Source organism: Clinocottus analis, unplaced genomic scaffold (genome assembly GCF_023055335.1).
Source record: "Clinocottus analis isolate CAN_PGR_092001 unplaced genomic scaffold, fCliAna1.0.p SCAF_8, whole genome shotgun sequence".
Taxonomy (NCBI): domain Eukaryota; kingdom Metazoa; phylum Chordata; class Actinopteri; order Perciformes; family Cottidae; genus Clinocottus; species Clinocottus analis.
Window position 1 is genome coordinate 12,583,932 of NW_027176240.1, and position 20,759 is coordinate 12,604,690.

Sequence of the window (20,759 nt, forward strand, 5' to 3'; positions counted from 1 at the left end):
TCTTAGCATAAGCACATAAACTGACTCTCTTCACTCATGAATTTGATCCTGTAAATCACAGTTCCGAAGACATTCTTATAAGTGAGTCGTGCTTGCCAGGATGTTAGGTTAAAGTCAATTAGCAGCATGTGTGGGCTTCAACAGACGTCTGAAAAATACAAATTTTGAAGGCAACTTACAGAGATGCAAACAGGCCAGTTAGTCACCGCCTGAAGAGCTGAAGCATCAGCCACAAATACTGCAGAATTATATAACATCACGAGAGGGAATACTCTCAGAAAACAGGGACATATGCGAAACATAGCTGCATAAGCAAAAAGAAACACACGACAACAGCACAAACTAAAATGATCATAATCATGGAGACAAATGAAGACCAGACACAATCTGTCAACACTCTTTACATTTACATTTCTTATTGATCATTTTCTGAGTCTGTATTTTGCCTGAATTTGGTGTCGTGATGCTGTTTCAGAGGATTTGATGTTACTTTTGATGTTTGCAGTGGAATGATTTTTGCACCTGCGCTGTTAACATTTGACAGCAATGTTCTTGTCACAGTGTCACTTGATAAAACCAAAGTTGTTGAAGCATTTCCACTGAAAGAAAGTCAACCATGTTCCTTGCAGGGAGGCCTGCTTTCGCTGAGAGACTGCTGTTTACTAATTACACAAAAAATGGAACAGAAGCTAATAGCTTTTGAATTATTAACACGTGTCTTCAAATGCAACTCGGGCTGTTTTTTTTTTTTTTATCATAACAAAGGCACCTGCCACCAGCAACGGCAGGTGTTGCGAAATCCACCAGGAATTAAATCTTGAGACCATTGGTTTGGTAATATTTTTCTAAAACAGAAATAGGTAACACTTTATATTAACTATACGCTATTTAGCATTAGTAAAGCAAAAGTAAACCCTTAAATCATCATTAATAAAGCATTGTTTACACTCATTAGTATCTCATTAGTATGCTATTCATAAACACAGTTACACATGTTTTACTCTTGATTAATAAGCGTGACTAATATGCATTTCATGATTGGGTTTTCATACTTTATAAATGATGGATTCTCCATTTTTAAAATAAGTAATATATATATCACAAACCAATTAATAAGAACCACAAATATTAACACATGCCACATTACTGTATACCATGTAACACCACAGCCTTATACATACAAATCATTAAATAGGGCAGTTACTGGAAATAGTTTGGACCACCTCAGGCAACAGCTAATATAAGGTTGTATTTTTTTTACTCTGAAATAGCATGTGCACTGTGCATAGTCTGACCACTATCATGTTATTCGAGGGCAACTGGCCTATTTTTGAACAGCAAAAATACAACTGGAACAACTCCTCTCTATTCACTTTCTCTGACTTTCACAAACCAAGTGTTTAATTTCAGCATTTTTTACCCCCCAAGTCATTTTAATCAGAGCACCGCTGAATGGCTCCCCGGTATGATTATCATGTTCATTTCAAACAGTTGGCTCGTCCTTTAACACAATAGCAGCCACTCTCAGGACTCATTGAAGGGGGTAATACACCATCTGTCAGCCATGTTGGTCCAAACCAGAAGAGAGTGCTGAATGTAACCATTAGCCGAACAAAAATGTTGTTCACAAATGGTGAACTGTGTCCTCTGACGCGCTGAGGTCCAGATACACAACATATGAATACTTTGCTGAACACAGCTACAGAAAAGCTTTCACAACTGAGTCTCTGCTGCTTTACTTTCATCACAAGTGTAGAAGCCTGAGGCCTCAGTGTTCCTATGTGACAACACAAGGAAGAACTCTTGTGATTTGTCTGTTTATGTAAGCAGCTGCGTAGACCGCTTTGAGACGAGAACATGCTCTTCTTCGCTACAAAGCTGAAACTTGATGCTGTAATATAATCCATACATGCTACATTTATTTTGGGGCTTTCTGTGCGTTACTATACTTTGCCATGCAGAGAGCATTTTTTAATAAAGTGCTGTTTAATAAAGTGCTGTTACATTTCGAAAATATGGAAAGCTAGATAAATGTGGGTTTTTTTTGTAAAAGAGAGCAAAAAAAAAGTTTCTTCGGCTTTTTATGTTGGGACGTTTTCTACTGAATCAAGGCACTCTTGAGAATAATTAGATGTATTAAAAATCCATTCATTTCAGGGAAAGGGAGCTGGCAAAATAATTCAGAAAAACAAATATTGGGCAAAATTTGTATGATTAAAAACGTGCTTTAACATTTGTTGAGACAACATAATCCACATAATTGTATGAAGTATCTTTTGAAGTGGAGTGATCATTTGCAGTGGTGGAATGTGGTACTCAATTTTATTCCAGCTCCAACATTAAAACACAACTTGTATGTTATGCATTAGTCATATTACTCCAATAATATCGTTGAATGCAGGAATTTTACTAGTAATGGAGTATTTTTGGTGTTAACACTTTTACATAAGTGAATGACCCATTTGAGTCACTGATAATTAGCAATATTAATAGGATGATAATTAATGTGACCATGAATAAAATCATCAGGCAGATATTTTTCTGCATCATTTTAAATATGTGTTGACAAGATAATTAGTTCCCAAGCAATCATAATTTACTTATTTGCAAGTAAAATAAGCTAAATTCCACCTGTCACATGTGACAATAGTCTGGAACACAATTAATATCATGCGCTCCCTGAGATTGTCATGTTTTGACTAGTTTTGTAACCCGGACAATTAAAGGATAATCTCCTGCACCTGGCAGTGATGAGCTCAAAGTATAAAAGAAAGAAATGTAATAAAGAATAAAGCAAATATAGGAATAAGCATGCTAATATACAGCTCTCCATGTAAACAAAAAACATTAAGACAGCCAGACAGCCAATATCGGTTTGCTTGTTTGTTTGTTTGTTTGTTTGTTTGTCTCATTTACACTTCAAGTCTGCAGCTCCACAGCACTGAGTGTAAACAGGTCAGATGCATACACTTTTATTACTGTTTGAAATGTCAATATTTTCAGCAACCAAACAAGACTGAAATTGCCAATATCCTACCACTGTGCCGAGGGAAAAATGTGAAACGCAACATAATAGTTTTAGATCAGTCTACTTCCCTGTAGTGTTCAAAAATAACATTTTGGGGGAGATTTATTATCTCACACTAATGTGAACTATCTTGGAGATTTAGTATCATTGTGAATCCGGCATGAGTTTTAATCAGATTACTTTCCAGCCTGGCTTAGAACTCTACTTTCTTTAAATGGTTTCAGAAGATTAACTCATCTCATTTTGAGCATTGTAATTGCCTGCATCAATTTTAACTTCTTAGTTGCTCCAAACTGTCACTAAATCTGCATCAAAAGAAAAATTACAAGCTAGTTTGAGCCTTTTGGCACTCCCCTGCAATTAGATGCTTTAAAAATACTCATTGTAAAGCCAGAGGAGTGCATGGAAAGTCATGTGAGTGTCTTTCTGACTTTTTAATCATAGATGTTTTTGCATCCTCTCAGATTATCAACCAAAGATATCCTGGACAAACCTGAAACTAAAGAGGACAACCTTCATCATTCAAGGTTTTCAGATCCTGAAATAACTTGCCACATCAGAATTAACAGCACATTGACCCGTCTTTAAAACATCGTTAAAGAGGGGTCAAGCCTTCTTTGCTTCCATTCTAAACCTCTAAAAGTGATACATGATATTCTTACTATGATACTATTGTATATCTTGTCTTTTTACGGTGCAGCATAACCAAACAAATTGTTATTTTTATGGACAAACATGTATGATACATTTGACAAAGCTACAGTGGGAAAAAAGTGCTGAGACTCAGGTCAAAATAGGAAGTGTTTCCTTTTTTTTAAGTCTACTCGAGTCTATTTGGATTATTTAGTCTGCAGAACATAGAAATAATACCAGCCTGAAGGAAAAAATACAAAAAAATAAAAAACTGTAATAGACACATTTAATAATAGGAGTCTAGCAGGATCAAGCAGTTTGTTGGTGGGCTGGATTTCAAACCTGTGACAGTAAAATACAGTTATCTAAACTAATGAGTAGTAACATGCTGTTGTTCAGCTTTTGTTCATGAATTACCTCAATAGTTATACCTCAAATTATATTTATACAGTTCATACTATAAATATCTACCAAGAAAACTTTGCTTCCTGTGGAACCAAAAGCTATTAATCATTTATCCGTTAAGATGTGAATAGCAGCTGTTGCAGCTTCAGGTTCTAGTAACATCTGGATATCCTGGACCTGAGCCAAAGAGGCCACACCTAACACTGCCAACTGAGAGGGAGGAAGGACCAAGATATACCTGTATTGCAAGACTTGTTCTCCATCAGCCGGGTTCTGAAACATGATTATGATATAGACGCCAGAAGATACACCAATGCCATTAATACACTTCAAGCTTTCCTGTGCTTATGCTTAGTAACAGACAAACAAAATCAGCCTTGCATAGTTTCTCCTCACAGACTGTTGGATCAAAATAAGAATCTAGAACAGGTTTGGTTTACTTAAATTTGAAGAAATTCAACATGTTGTGTAAACAGTAAATATACTGGCAGCTGCTGATGTATATGCAGAGCTCAAAAGTCACGTCTCTGGCATTATCTCTCACCTAAAGTTGTATTTAAGCTTTCTGATTCTGTTGAATCTGCTCTCTAATGTTGTCTTCGTTGACGTCAAACCTCTTTGACGTTTCCATAGCAGAGTGATCAGCAGCTGTAAAAGTTCTTCACAACATACATCCTCAAAAAGACCATCACAGATTCACACTTGAACAGATTAGAAAGCCTTGTTTTTAGGTCGGTTATGAATGGAAACTGTTGACGCTGCAGATGGGGGGGACGATAAGTGTGAAAGCTTTGCCTCCTTTGTTTCTTCTGGTTTTTGTTTATAATTAAATTAGACCACTTCTGGTTTTGCATAGGACATCTGGTCTTCCACTTTGCAATGATCTCTCTACACTGCTAAAGAACATTGGGAGGCTGAAGAAGTAACAACGTGGGCGATGTTTACAGTAATTCAAAGCTTCAATCTGAAAAGGACTCATTGTGCTGATGAAACAGACCATGTATTATTGACAGCAGGAAGTTTTATTGTCTTTGTGTGGGTGTAATTATGTTATTTATATGTTGCATTACTTATACACATAGTGGGGTTTCTTCATACATGAGATAGCAGGATGTCAGTTGTCAGATGTTGTCAGTTGCCACTTTTTTGCAGCTGAATTGTCGCGTTTTCGTGAGATCACGAGACAATTACAGGATCAAATTTCACATGAAAATCCATCTCGTCGGGCTTCAAGAAATGCGCTTATGTCTGGTAAGCCAGAGCATCGACCAATCACAGTCTTTCAGGTGCTACTGGCAGCTACAGGAGTGACTTTGTTGTGTGCTTCATGTCATAGAGAGGCGACTGTTTGAATAGATGCTGAAAAAGCGACAGTTGTATCAACACTGGTGATATTTTTTCTTCATTGAAAGAAGAGCAAGCGGCTCCACTGAAGGCTTTTCTCGATGAAAAAGAGGTTTTCACTCTTTTTTTTTCCCGCCTCGCTTTCGGGAGAGTGGGACCGACTGATGGTTCATCCAGTCACCTGTATTTTTTTAAAGTCCCCAGCCTTCTTCAAGATCATTTCCAATAGCGGCTTCTGAGATGGTTATGTGGAAAAAACAATATGGCCAGTCATGTTAACTACCTTTAGCTTTAATTGAAGAAACACAGTTTGATTAATAATGGATACAATACTTCAGCATTATTCTGACACTGCAAGTTGTAGAAGCCAAACGGATTTGAATAGACAGTAATGGGTTGAATTGAAGAGTGGCATAACAGGCCTATTAGTGAGTGCAAAATGCCTTCACTTAGTATGCACCTGTGGAGCCATAAATGGCCTCACTAACAAATCCAAACTGCAGGTTATTTTGCTTGTCTAAGATTTGTTCCTGTTCCATAAAAAAATGTGCACTCTTTTTTTTTTGCCTTCATTCAGTTAACACACTCAGTGGGGCACACGGGCTCACATGAATTGCCCTGTCATCAAAAGATCCAAGATGGAAGGAATAATTTCCCTCTCTCTTCTGCTTGTCATTGTGTGTCAGTCTTTCAAGACATAAAAAAAATTGCCCAAAGTCCATTGCCTAAGGCACTCTTTAACCCTCAGCCAAGCGTCTGGCTAATCTGATGTGGGCTTGAGACTCATTTAAAGAGCTTTTTGGAAGGTTACCCTGCATTCATGAAGAAATACTATATGGTGAACAAAGATGTATCAAATGTAACACTGAATGACATACATACAACCATCGCAGACTAAACAACTGCATGATGTAGTATAGGGCTGCTCCAGCTTGTTTAGCTGGACAATGATTAGGTTACAGAGCTTCTCTGTTTGACTCTGAAGTGCACTGCTTGGACATGTGGATAAGTTATGGGTTTGGTAATAAGATTTCTTTTGCTGGAGGAACACGATCTGTCAAAGTTCAGCAAGGAAGACAAACTTAATTGGAGTTTTGAGCACCCGTCTATCTCTCTGTCTCAGTAAGACACAAGGGTTTAAATAATGAATGTGTTTAAAACTTTGTCGACTCTCTAAGTCACTGTACTGTCACTCCTCTTGCATCTTGACACTTAAATATTTATTTTTACGTTGGCGCTTTGATTTAAATCTGTCACAAATTTCAGTCATGGAAGTTTTAATACCAACTTGGCAATCCATCACGACATGGACAGAGAGTGGTCAACCAAGAGTGTGTGAAGGTTGTCATGTCATCAGTCTCACTGTGGTTAACATCAGCACTGACACTTTCTCTAGGGGACAGTTTATATTCTGAGGCCACCAAGCACCCGATAAGGTCAGGCAACACATCAAACGCAGCGCGCATAAATCCCCAGTCACGGACGTTCTCCTGTCAGCTTCTCACATAGGCACAAAAGAGAAGCAAACATCTAGCAAGTCAAAAGTTAGGAACATATCACATGGAAGATTGAGTCATCACTGGGGGAGCGGTCGATTCATCCCAAAGTTATTGAGAAGTAGAGGCCTCATCACACGCGCTATCAATCTCCAATCGCAACAAAGTTTGCATCGGAGAGTGTGTTTTCTCCTAAATGTGACACACTTGTTTTGAGAGCATATAGCCAAAGCACAATCTCCAGTGGGCAGCTGTGTGATGTGAAGGCTGTGATGCTTGTTGGTTACCCAGCAGCTGCATCACAGATCTTCTCTGTCCTACAGAAATGATCCCAAACAAGCCTCCACTACTATTAAATAATGTGTTTACCGTTTTTTTTTCTTAACTCAAGCCGTATAAAAAATGATAACTGTGTATGTCTTCGCACAAAGCAACCTCTACAGTAAGCCTACTCTTTTTGTTTTCTCTCTATACATCATGCACACATTTGGTATCAACAATTTGTCAATTACTTTGCTATCCAAGTCATTAAAGTCACTGTTGTATTGATGTCATATACTTGGTACTCGCAAGGACTTGTTCAAGAGTCTGACCAGTCTTTTAGTTATCATTATGAAACACAAGTGTTTGAACTTTCCTCCCGGAAGCCATCAAAGAAATCCTTGAACATTTAAATCAGCAAAATGGTGGATCCACTATGGGCCTTTAAGATGGGATTTAGTGCTCCAGCTGCAGCGAGATACTTCCCCCAGACTCTGGAGAATATAGGTTTTATAAATCAACTTCACAAGGCAATTAAATCATAACGATGTAGTCAGAAAAGTATGTTTTTATAAATGGCTACAGGAGGGTGCTGAACTACTGAATATAAACTGACGAGCTTTCTGTGTGCAGTCAAACATGCATCAGTTATAATATACTTATATTATAGTGATTAATCAGTCAAAACCCAGTTAAGAAGAGATGAGGACGGTGAAATTAAGAGGGTTTTTTTTTATTGTTGCATGACTGTGTGAAGACTGCTCCGAATACTGGCTGGAAATTTGCAAAAAAGCTTCACAGTCCCTTCCAGGAATAATAAATATTGCTGCCATATTGATCAAATGACAAGGCAGGATTGCCTTACGCAGCAGAAGCCACTTGGTACACAAACTAGCAGCTCGTACGTGCTGAATTGTTTTGAATCAGTGGTATGCATCTTTATATCTTAGGCAAATAGCTTTGTCGTGACGTGACCAGGAAGCTGTTAGATTGACAACAGGTGTTTGTTTGTGATAGGAATCTTAATATCAGGTTGTGTGCTGCGGCAAAACAAAAACAAGGACTGATCCGAGCACAGTCAGGCTACATGTTTGTGTAAATTAAGTTTTCACATTTAATCAATGAGGGGGATTTTTTTTTTCTTCTGCGGATGGAAAACGAGTGTGGGCGAATGACAAATGGAAGAGAAGCGCTCCTTTCATTTCACCTACTAGCGGTGTGAAGTGTAGACTGTGGCTGCAACCATTCGCGCTGCTTCCGCGGGGTGGTATTAGTTCTGCAGTGTTTTGAGAGGTTTATTGCAAAGCACTTTGCACCGAGGAAGCGACAACTTTCGTGTAGAAATGATTTTCAGGAATAATCCAAAAGCATCATTCATGCCCGTCATGCCACGAGACCTGCAGCCGAATAAACAGATCCTGCGACTGCGTGCGCTTCTTTTTTCATTGTATCAACCTCCCCCTCTCACGCCAGCAGAGAGAGGAACAGAGTATCAATCTGATGCTGTCCACCGTTTCCAGGGTGAAAATCCCCCCAAGGAAGCATTCAAAAGCTGCTAATTAAAACAGCCGAGGGGGGGGAAAAATCAACCGAAAGGGGGGAAAGACAGGATAACAGGGACATTGAGAGGGGACAGAAGGAATACAGGCGTTTGGAGATAACAAAAAAAAACAACAAAAAAACAACAACCTCTAGAGGAACAGAGCAGCACGCAGACAGACACAGGTAAATATGAACGCTCGTATTGCTCAGCATTATGAGGAAATACTGATGTTTCACAACACTTCTCGATGTCTATCTGCGTATAGCGAATCAATCAGCACCGGGCTGCTCGGACAGCTTCGTGCGTCCTCCCCCTCCTCCGTGTCTCTGCCTCTCTATCCGCTCCAGCTGAAATGCTGCTCGTTGCCACACACGAGCCGTGTCGATGTTTCTGTTCGCGTTTTTTTTCTCTCTCTCTCTATGTAACAGTCTGAACGGCTCTCTATCTCTCGATTCAAATAAATAATTAAATCCAGCCGATGCGATGTCGATAAATCCTGGGAAGTCGTGCCACCGCTGGACGCAAACCTTCTAATTACCTCTGCCTTCTTCCTGCAGGAACGATTCTTGGGGAGCTTGGTCCAAAAAAGGATGTACAACGGTGCTAACAGATGCATCTCATACGAAATGCTTATGTGATCGCGTATCTACCTTCGCCATTTTGGCTCAGCAACCAAGAGAAATAGTAAGTAGGCTATTGATTTTTTATTCGGTGTGGGTGTTATAGGCCGATGTAAAGGAGAAACACTGTGTGTGTGCTTGTGTGTGTGTGCTTGTGTGCTTGTGTGTGTGCGTGTGTGTGTGTGTGTGTGTGTACGCGCGCGCGCGCGCGTGTCGGAGCAAATGAAAATTGAATCTTTGCTGTGCTAATCCCGTTAAATAGTAAGTCAGCGGTAAAGGGAGATTGTAGGTGGTTATTTGGAGTTCGCACATACATATGAGTAACTCACAGTGTGCGCGTGCACGCGGGAGGGTGTGTGCATGCTGGTGCCTGGGTTGTCAGTCAAATATACATGTGTTCAAGGGGAAAGATAACAGTTATCAGCTTTGACATGTTTATGTTGTTAGTCTCTGCGGACAGATACTGTGGATGAGGTGTTTTTCCATGTGTTGAGCTCATATTCTGACATGAGACTAGATACATGTTGAAAACATTGTGGCCTCTGCATTAGCTGAAAGAATCTGGATTTCACAAATACAGCTATTAGCTTCCTCTCTGTCAGGCCTGAGGCAGTCAAAAGCAGAATGGCAAATCTCATAGTGTGCCTACAGCTAGCTCGAAATTGCAGGCCTGTGATTGGCCAGCTCACATTGTGTCAAAACTAACTGGAAGAAAAACAAATCAAGCTAAACATGTTGATGCATTTGAGCCTTTATACTATAGCGTCCAGTGTCCCTGCTTCAGCCTCCATTGTTTTGTAATATAAAGTCCAGATCAGATAAATGGAAAGACTCGCATGTAAACGGCCTTCAAGCCCACGCATGCACTCCACACCTCACAGTGTATTAAGGAACCCACTGTGGACCTTTAATCAGATTGGTGGTGGTTGTTTTGATTGGTTCCCTCTCTGGGCAACAATACATATTTACTGTCCTGCATGAACCACATCCAACCTCCCACTGACTAGTTCGTCTTGCTGTGTCTCCTCCACAGAGCATGGAGTACTCAGGGGTCCCATCGGTGACATTGATAGTTGGCTGTGGTCTGTCTTGCCTCTCCTTGATCACATTGGCAGTGATCTATGGGGTGCTATGGAGGTAACTGCAACACTTAACATACGCTGCAACCAAATGATGATCAATAATTTATCTTTGTCCATTTTCACAACATTTTATTTGTTAAAGCATCTGATAACAATCATTGCTTTTATCGTTCTTTTTTCTTCTTCAGATATATCCGCTCTGAACGGTCCATCATCCTGCTCAACTTCTGCTTATCTATAATCTGCTCCAACATATTGATCCTGGTCGGACAGACGCAGACGCACAATGTGGTAAGTGCCATTTAAGGATTTGTTCAGGACAGTTTATAAAGCGTGGCGATCCAGTGGTCTTTTTTCATATCTACGGATTTAAGTTGGATAATGGTGCAGTGGAAAGATCCACATGGCACTGGACAAGGCACTGTGGCCTTATCCAGGTTGAATAAAGCTCTTTATTTCCATATTGGCCATTGTGAGCATTTGGTTGAGATCATTTGTGTCATTCAGTTTATTCTGGAGAATATTATGAGGGTCCTCTTCCTGATCTTTGGAGATAAACAACAGCAGGAACTCCCTCCCTTTACCGGTACCCAGTAAATCTGAGACGTTTCAATCAACTGTACTCTGATTTTAACAAGGCTGATATTTGATTTAAAGTCTCACTGGTCATTTACCAGAAGTCTAATCTACAAAAGAATGCTTTGTGCGAACCAGATATTGGCTTTGTCATTGAGAGTACAAAAACAAGACTATAACACATACATTATTGCCTCTTTCAAGCAAATTACTCATCTTCTTTTGAGTCTCGCACAGACAAGCTTCTCATATTTCATCCAAATGGAAAATTAAGTGTTCCTAATGCCGCTATAACATGTCGATCCATTTCGCGTTGGCTAAGGACAACTGGTGTTACTGCTAGTAACCTTTAGACAGCCCAATCTGTTGCCTTTGAGAAAATATTTAATTGCAATTAAAGATACAATGCCGTAAAGAAAAAAAAAGAAAAAAGAATCTGATTACTTTGAGATTAAATACTAATGCCAGTTTTATGACTGGGTTTCAAACCTGAAGCGCTGCAATCAGTTACGTGTCTGACAGTTAAAGAGAGTCAACAGTGTGAGAGCAGCAAGGAGACAAGGTCACACCACGAGACATGGCGCACACCAGGAGACATGGCGCACACCAGGAGACATGGCGCACACCAGGAGACATGACGTACACCAGGAGACATGACGTACACCAGGAGACATGACGCACACCAGGAGACATGGCGCACACCAGGAGACATGACATACACCAGGAGACATGACGCACACCAGGAGACATGACGTACACCAGGAGACATGACGCACACCAGGAGACATGGCGCACACCAGGAGACATGGCGCACACCAGGAGACATGACGTACACCAGGAGACATGGCGCACACCAGGAGACATGGCGCACACCAGGAGACATGACGTACACCAGGAGACATGGCGCACACCAGGAGACATGACGTACACCAGGAGACATGACGCACACCAGGAGACATGGCACACACCAGGAGACATGACGTACACCAGGAGACATGACGTACACCAGGAGACATGACGTACACCAGGAGACATGACGTACACCAGTCAATCAAAGACTGATGAATTATTGCGATGCCACCATGGTAATGGTACTGCTAAGGCACAGCTTTAAAGTTGGGCCTGAAGATAAAAGCAGCTCTCGTTCTTAGAAAAGTAAGACAATAGTTTTTTGTTCAGATGTCAATGTGACCTGAACATCAGATTGAGTCAGCAGAATCCAAAAGGACAACAACTCCCCTGTTAAAGAATGACTCCTTCCAATAAAGATGTATCACTTTCCTCTCTGTCTTCAAAACTGGCCAGTACACAAGTGGCTAATGTAAAAGATTGTTTGGCAAACAGTAGTTGTAATTTACAAGCTGCCCACACAGATGACCTTCTCAGTCATTTGGCAGCAGTACACAATTACACATTATCCATTTTATTGTGTAACCACAATATCAGTTTACCTTTACATTTTGCAAGAAACAAACATTATATATATATATATTATATATATATATATATATATATATATATATATATATATATATATATATATATATATATATATATATATATATATATATATATATATAATATATATATATATATATATATAATATATATATAATATATATATATAACTATACAAAAAGATCTGTATTAAAATCCATCACCCTGTTAATTTTTCCTATGTATTATGGGAATTGAACATAGGATAATGAATGAATAATGAATGAATGAATAAAAAGACAAATTGTCTGAAGTGTGTTTGGTAAACATACCATGTCGGTTACTGGTGACACTATGGATTTAATATGGATGAGTTCCTATCTGTAACCATTTAGCCCAAAATGAATCGACCATGTTAATGTCAAAGAAAAAAAACAATGACACAGCATCCATCTGAGAAGATCTGTTTCCGCCCTGACGTATTGGGCACACAATGCACAAAGCTTTAGGGCATTTTAAAATCTGAGCTGATTTGAAGCCTTGTCAGATTTAATCAGGGCTCGAGACATCTCCTGTCTTGATTATGAGGACCACCACTTAACATGCAATACTCACTTGCCTTGCTGCTAATAGGATATCTGTCTGTAAAATCTCTAAAGAGATTTGCTGGTTTTCAGAAAATCCACTGACATCCTGTGGATGTCATTCCAGCGTCTCAGAGTGACTCAACAAAATCATTATTAATTTGTATCTGGCCAACAGTTTTTGATACTGAACATTAAAGCAGCAGCAGCAGCAGCAGCAGCAGCAGCAGCAGCAGCAGCAGCAGGCAGCAAAACAATTCTGAGAAACCTGCTACCAACCCAACATTAAATACAGACGGACTAAGTTGACCACCAGCTGGTGAACATAGTGGAGCATTTAGCAGCTAAAGAGCCAGATATTTCAGATTTGTTAGTTGGAGACCATGAACAAAGCTAAAATAATATTGGACATACATTCAGCAGGTGGCCAGAAACATGACTGCAAATAAATGCTGATATTGTCCTTTAACTTTTGGATGTGTCATTTTGGCAACTGTATGCAAACACATTTGCATATCAACTTTTTTAAATGTCATAATTGTGTTTGAAGCTTCTTGCGCTGCGCCCAAAGGGCCAAAACACATCGATGAATGCAGGTTCAATTATTAAATTCTGGACTTTTCTTATTATTTATATGTACAGACATATGTACACATTACCGATAAAGTTTATTAAACTAAAAAAATCAAAAATGTAAGAAGAAAAATCTAAGTATACCATATAAGTTCTAAAATAGCGTCATTTCCCACAGCTTTGAAAAGTATTTTTCATACAACCAAACCCGTCATCAACGACGGTAAGATCCAGCGTTGTTCATTCAGTCGGGTTTAGAAAGCTTTATTAGTCCCGTCGGTCTCCACAATGCTGTGGATAAAACTTCCAGGGCCATGAATTTATCACTATTATCCCTTTGTTCTGTCTTGAATGTGTCGCTCTTGTCGTAATAATATTTGAGCAATATCTCATGTGTTTGATCAGACATACTGTAGAACCCAGTGTTTCAGCAGTAGGCCAGCAAGAGGAGAAAACGTAGCCCCTGTGTGGGTTTAATTGCCATGCTGCCTGACACTGCCTCACTTGTTTTCCCTCCATCTTTTGTAAGAAGTGCATATAATTGGCTCCACTGTTTGTGGATTCAGACTTGCTCATCGTCTAATAGAAATCATCTCTTTGGTGTGGAGGTGTCCTCTGGGAGCAGGAAGTCAGTGAGTCACCTTTGCCTGTGTTTTTCCTTTGTCCTCTGTTGTTATTCATTTTGGAATATAGAAAAAAAGACAGAGAGAAGCACAAAAGGAAGCGAATTATGGTTTTTTGGAGTTAGAGTTCCTGTAAAATATTCATCTCACAATGAGCAGGAATGTAATATGCTGAAAGTCAAGGTGCCCAAGGTCTATTGCGTGTCAAGAAAACATCACCAGAAAACATTTACCTTTCATCAAATGATTTTTCTTTAAATGTCATAAAGTGATCTGGTCAGGAGTATTTGGAGCTGAAACAGCTTTGTTCACCTCAGCTGATACTATCTGATTTATGGCCACCTACGCATCCTGAGAAGACACAAGATATGAAAAGCATCAACTTGCTGCATGTCAGATGTCATCACAAATGGTTTAGTGTTCATATTTCATTATTACCAAAGTTAAATTACATACTCTTGAATAATTATATTTAACACAAGAAAACAATATAGATAATGACGAGATAATAAATGCAGAGAAACACACACTCTTTTACAGATTAAATCAACACAGTCGACATGTTTTACAGCTAATATTTCAGACAGATTTTTCTAAATAAATAGGTTTCTGAGGATTAGGTAGACGGATAAACTTAAGGTTCATATAATATATTTTTTCAAAGAAAACTTATTGTTCATCCTTTTGAATTCCCCAAGTACAGTAGGAAGTGAAATTCTGTCTCCACCTCTCTTTTTCGACTACGTCAACACAGTCCGCTCAGTCTGTACATTGTCAATGTTTTCCTTATATAATTGCTATTCAAGAGCTTGACACTTCTAATTTTGAATGAAATATTTTCCAAATTCCCCGTGATATTAGCACAATCAGCCCCTTTGTATATTTTCCATTTCAACATAATACTGACCATGTTGGTGAGGTTTAAAGAAGAAAACATTTCTACACATGTCAAATATAAAATCTGCTCAAGGGCATAAATGTGCTGTGTATTACACATGCACATTTAAGTAATAGTATATGTTTATTACACAAAGCTTGACCTCCCTTATAGTGAAGTGCAGAAGAAAGGTATTTAATTTATCCATGGCTTTCATTCGAAGGTTAAACTTTTAAAATAAATGATTGGGGCATTGAATTGGGCACAATCAACATATCGCTCTTTCCTACACGTTTGGCTGCTGCTCTGTAAAAGAAGGAATCCTCTGGTGAGGTTCAGGGGAATAATTATATGCATTACTTCGAGTGATACATATTGAAATAAAGTAGGCAGACGAAGCCATTTTGCAACTAGTGTCAAAGTTGATACATTGTTTTTAGTGTTTCTCTATGGTTCAACAACACTTTGCCACCACCGCTATGTTGTTTGGAATTGTTAATGTCCTCAAGCACCCACTGTGTAAAGCACCGGGCCACTTTTTGCTAAAATTCAAAAGGAGGGTGCTTCAATCAAATCAAAAAAACCCAGCATTCTCCTCCCACACTGATCCAGAGCAAATGGAAAGATAAAAGTAACGCCGTAAGGTACGATTCAGATTCTTCATCGTGAGCTTCTTCCCAGCTCACTCTTTAATATCTTCGAAGGCTGTATTGCAATGTATTATGATTATTGAATTATTGAAATGTATTCAAAGTTAAGTGGACTGAAAGTTTACTGCATTCTTATAAGCCAATTAAGTAATCTGTAAATTATAAAATTCTAAATTGTGATTGGCAAATAAAATGCCTGAAGCTCTGAGAAATATAATGTAATCACCATGTCAACATTAGTTTAATCCCATTATGAAAGAGGCTGTTCTCAGCCTAACTATGAGCAACACTGAAATCCCTTTTAATGTTTCACTTCAATAACATGTCACTGCTCCTTCTTTCCCCTTTCAATGGCCTGTCATTGCATTATGAAGCAAATGTGCAACAGTTCAAGGCAATTAGGCTTTTAGTTTTTATTATATGGAGCATCAAGGCTCAAGCCAAACCTTTTCAGCAGAGTTTAGTCAGACCACTTCTTTACATTTTCTGCCCTGACCTTAAACTGCTATTATCTAACGGGCTTTAAGTAATACTCGTCAGCTCCCGCCCGTGCCTTCACGTCTATCAGCCCTGCAATGTTTTAATGTGGTCCCTTCCTCAAGTCCTCTGTTTCCATGGATACTGACACAGTGTGCTGAACATCTCCAGGCATTTCTCTTCCAAAGGGCAGTGCGAACTCTAGGTTTCAGCCTTGTTTTTCTATAACTATGTGTGTCCATCTGGTTTGATCACAACGTCGTCATAATGTACATTTTCTCTCTTTTCAAATGCACAGTTTCTTTATTGGAGGATTAACGAGGCTGGATGGTATCGGCGCTCGAGTGAGCCGTGAAACATAACGCTTGCGTATGACCTGTTTCCAGGGAACAAGGCAGGCTCTATTTTCAGCACCTTGGACAGCACATGAGCAACAGCAGCACCAGAATTAGCTTTGGATCAACAGGCAGTGTCGCTGACAGACCCACATGCTTTTCCCCTTCATTTAAAAATCTGTTTTTCCTTCCATATAAAATATCTGTACACTGACTTGTCATATTTAACCAGTAATAGATGTAACACAACAGTATAAGAACATACAAGGCAGTGATTTCATTAATCTTCATGGAAAGGTAGAAACAACCCAGAAGTAGGCAGAATGTAGCTATCAAATAGCACAGTCTATTATATTTCCTATTCAAAGCTCATTCAACAAAATATTTATAGCACAGGAATAACACAATGTGCATGTATGATTTCTACAAAAGCATGAGTCGTGGGAGCGTCACATTCTTTGTTTTGATAGTGAGCTTTGACATTTTCATGTCTGCAACATTGACAGTCACTAAAGTGACTCTTAAATAAGTTGTTTTGTGTTATGTATGGAACATTAATGTGAACATTGAACAGTATTCTTATGAAACATGCAAATATCTGCCCAACCTGACCCATATTATAAGATTAACTAGGTCTGGCCATTGATGAAATTAATGCATCTTGACCTGACCTTGAAGAATCCGCAATTTGTTTTGAGTCATGCGTCAGAGAAAGTAGAGCTGTTTGGGTTGAAATTCAGGTTTAGCTGGACATTATTGTTTCTGTTTTGTGTTGTTACCACTTTAAGTATATATTTCAGGTACCTTATCAATGTTAGCAAAGTCAATCCATGTTATAGACTACTCATTATGAACAGATGTTCTTTAAAGTTGACCATTAAAAAAACGCAAAGCTGAAAATTACTTTTCAACATTAGACATGTGGGAATATGGCATCATGACATACAGTTCATACTGCACTTGAATGCATTGCATGCACTTTGATCAATATTTAGGTATCTGTAATTGATATCCCTCGTTGCTGTAGGTAAACACAAGTGCCCCCTTCTCACACAAGAGGTAATGCAGGATTACTGTCTCGTGTGAGCCTCATGAACACTGCAGGGGCTGGATGGATTTAGCATGGTTTTCTCGGTGGGGATGTAAAGCGTATGGCAGAGCTCACAGTATGGTGTGGACGCCCTGGGACGATGTGATACACTTCAATCTTTCCCTCTTTGTGCGGCATTGCTCAGATTATCACCGCTTCACACTGCAAACAATCTGAGCTGCAGAAAGAAAAGCAGCTTAATCTCTTCTCACTTACAACTGTCAGTGTGCAATGACATGATTCTCCAGGACACTTTAGTTCTAATCTTCTCCTAAACAATCGCATTTTGAGATGCCTCTCCGCTTGAACAAAGATGGACGACCTAATGAAGCTGAAAAGTGTTGCTACATTGTCGATGCTGAATACAATCTGCTGCCTCTCACGCATGCATTCTGTGTCATTTAAGCAGTGTTGTGTTTTCCTCCCCTCCTCTCTGTGTAAAACAGTTGACCTTGTCTCACATGCCTCCAGGTGGGATCCCCAGCATACTAATGAGGGTTAGTGCAGAGGAATGCTCAGCCACGTGTCCGCTAGCCCGGCTCAGATCTTTACCACAATTGCCACCTCTGTTGCTACAGTTTAAACTGACTCTTTGTTTCATTCACTGCATTGAGCGGTACTTCAGTGGACGGTCTAGACAGGCAAATGCATCAAGAAATATCAATATGATCGATTGGCAGGAATCTGTTGAAGTCTGCTTTTTCATTTGCTCACAAGGTATTTATAGCAACAGTTTTAAAGGGGATGCTTTTATAGTGCAGAAAGCTGTATTTCTATAAATGTGAAGCAATGTCTGAGCCCACGGTCCCTGCATATATCTCTTTCTGACCATTTCATCCCCTTGTATCACTAGGGTGTCTGCATCATGACGACAGCCTTTCTGCACTTCTTCTTCCTGGCATCCTTCTGCTGGGTTCTCACAGAGGCCTGGCAGTCCTACATGGCAGTGACGGGAAAGGTTCGGACCAGGCTAATCCGAAAGCGCTTTTTGTGTCTGGGCTGGGGTAAGCAAGCAGCATGTTCCCCTAAACTTCTCCATTATCTCCCATCATCCCTCGCAGCTGCCATTTTCTCTCAAGGTCTCTGGCCAAGGTGTCTTTCCAAGTATCTGTGTGTGTTTATTCCCGTCCACTGTTTCCATACTCTCTGTGAGGCAGCCAGATCCTCATAATATCAGCCTCGTTGTTGTGATGCTTTTGAGCTCCAGTCAAGCTTTCTGAGTGTAAATGGACCAGCCTTTAGCAGTGGGGGGAGACACGCTGGTGCAGTTCTCCCATAGAAGTTTGCAATGACTTTATGTCTGATGAAGAGGGCGTGAGCTGAGCTTTACACTGCAGCGGAATACATTTGATCTAAAACCCTCAGAATCAGAGTTCAGAAGAGTTGATTGTTTGGAAAGATGAAATGTGGGGGATGTATATATACTCTGCTGTATGCTTTCCAAAGTTCAAAGTTCAATCATTTGTAATATTAGTATGTATCACAAATGAAATCCTGGTTGAAATCAATATAGTGTATTTATTATGCATATTGCAACACGGTCTGGGATTCAGATAATTAAGTTTCTCTTGCCTCCCACGCTGTATTCCCTCCACTTTAATATCCCATCAAAAGAAAACACATGTTTGTACATATCTGTTAAAGAACACAGGAAGCAAAACATATTATTATCAAAATCTGAAAGTTTTTTTTTTCATTTTCTTCATTTGATAAATGTCCTTCTGAATCCTTGTCCAAAGGCTTCTTCCTTACAGACTGCTAGAAATCTCTTCTTTAAAAAAATCAATTTGATTATGAAAGAGGCCACACTCATTCTTGTTACCTAGCAACAAACAAGGCTCTCTTAGTCATTGCGGTGCCACTGCTTGCTGCAAAAAAAAAAAAAAAAAATGGACAAAGAATGTTCTACAAACACAAGGATTTATAAAAAATAACGCCATAACAGACGATTTGATGAGAAATAACACAATCTATGTCTTGTTACGTGACAATACAAATGCAATGCACAATGTGAGGACTATTTTTTTTTAACATACACGACTAAAAATATAGTCTAATCTTCTATATGTTACCGTACAAATTCAAACGGAAGACAAATACATTTCTAAACTGATCTCCAAAGTGACATGGAGCACACGGTACCTGTTGTCTCTTCTGCAGCCTGTTTGAAGTGCGGCGTCTCCACCAGGCTGTTGCCTCCTCGGTGATTCATGACGTGCTTGTGTACACTCGGCACTCTTTAGCTCTTCAGCACTGCAGAGACGCACTGGATGGCCACGGGGCCTTCGCCTCGTGCCTCCAGGAAACTGATTACATCGATAGCACCTGCCTGCGCTGCTCCGAGGGGAGAAGCGTTAATATTCTAAGCACACGGTAGTAGGAACCAAATCTATTACACCAATCTATAATGAGGAGCCGTACAGCAAAAAAAATGAAAATGTCTTCATATAAATGGTGGGGAGGGCAGGGGGACGTCTTACAGTAGAGTGATGACATTTCACTGGGTGGTTTTCTGCACTCGATGCTGTGCTGCCATTTTGACGAAGCACAGTACGGTCTGTTTCTTTCTGCTGCGTAATGGAATTCAGTCCAGCATGTTGATTGAAATATTAAAATGTATATAATTGATCTAATACTCTCAGATGATTGTATAGTCTCATACTGTAGCTTCTAATAGAGTGAGTCTCGCTGCACTTTGTTAAATGGCTGCGAGGCAGAGAGGCTGACTTCTTCTGCATTAAACTGGACTTGTGCTCTCAGTTCTGACAAGTACAAGGACTTCTCAAATAACTCATGATTGTTTTCTGTTTTTAAGGATTACCAGCTTTAGTGGTTGCTGTTTCAATGGGATTCACCAAAACAAAAGGCTATGGGACCCCTCTATAGTAAGTTTTTATTTTTCTGTCGATATTCATTATTCAGTTCCCACGCAGTTAGGTTGTGGTAACACTTAAGAATAATGATAAAGTGCTCCTGCAGTGGCTTACTTATCCTAAATAGTGCTATAAACATAACCTAAATACTTCCATTAACAAAGTCCTCTGAACCTAATCAACTTTCAAAACAGCGCAGCAGGAACCCACTTTTGTGTGAGTTGTATCCCTGCTGGATACCAAATGCATAAA

At 39.5% G+C, this 20,759-nt stretch overlaps 1 protein-coding gene across 12 annotated transcripts in view; it reads left to right on the plus strand.

The window, feature by feature from the left end:
• The window catches only part of adgrb3 (adhesion G protein-coupled receptor B3), a 108,007-nt gene that overhangs the window by 77,929 nt on the left and 9,319 nt on the right, over positions 1-20,759 (plus strand). For all 12 annotated transcript variants that reach the window (XM_068568708.1, XM_068568709.1, XM_068568698.1 and 9 more), the window contains 5 exons: positions 9,268-9,394; positions 10,364-10,467; positions 10,601-10,703; positions 18,488-18,638; positions 20,450-20,519. In XM_068568708.1, coding sequence (XP_068424809.1) covers positions 9,268-9,394; positions 10,364-10,467; positions 10,601-10,703; positions 18,488-18,638; positions 20,450-20,519 — 555 coding nt within the window. The remainder of the gene's footprint in view (positions 1-9,267; positions 9,395-10,363; positions 10,468-10,600; positions 10,704-18,487; positions 18,639-20,449; positions 20,520-20,759) is intronic.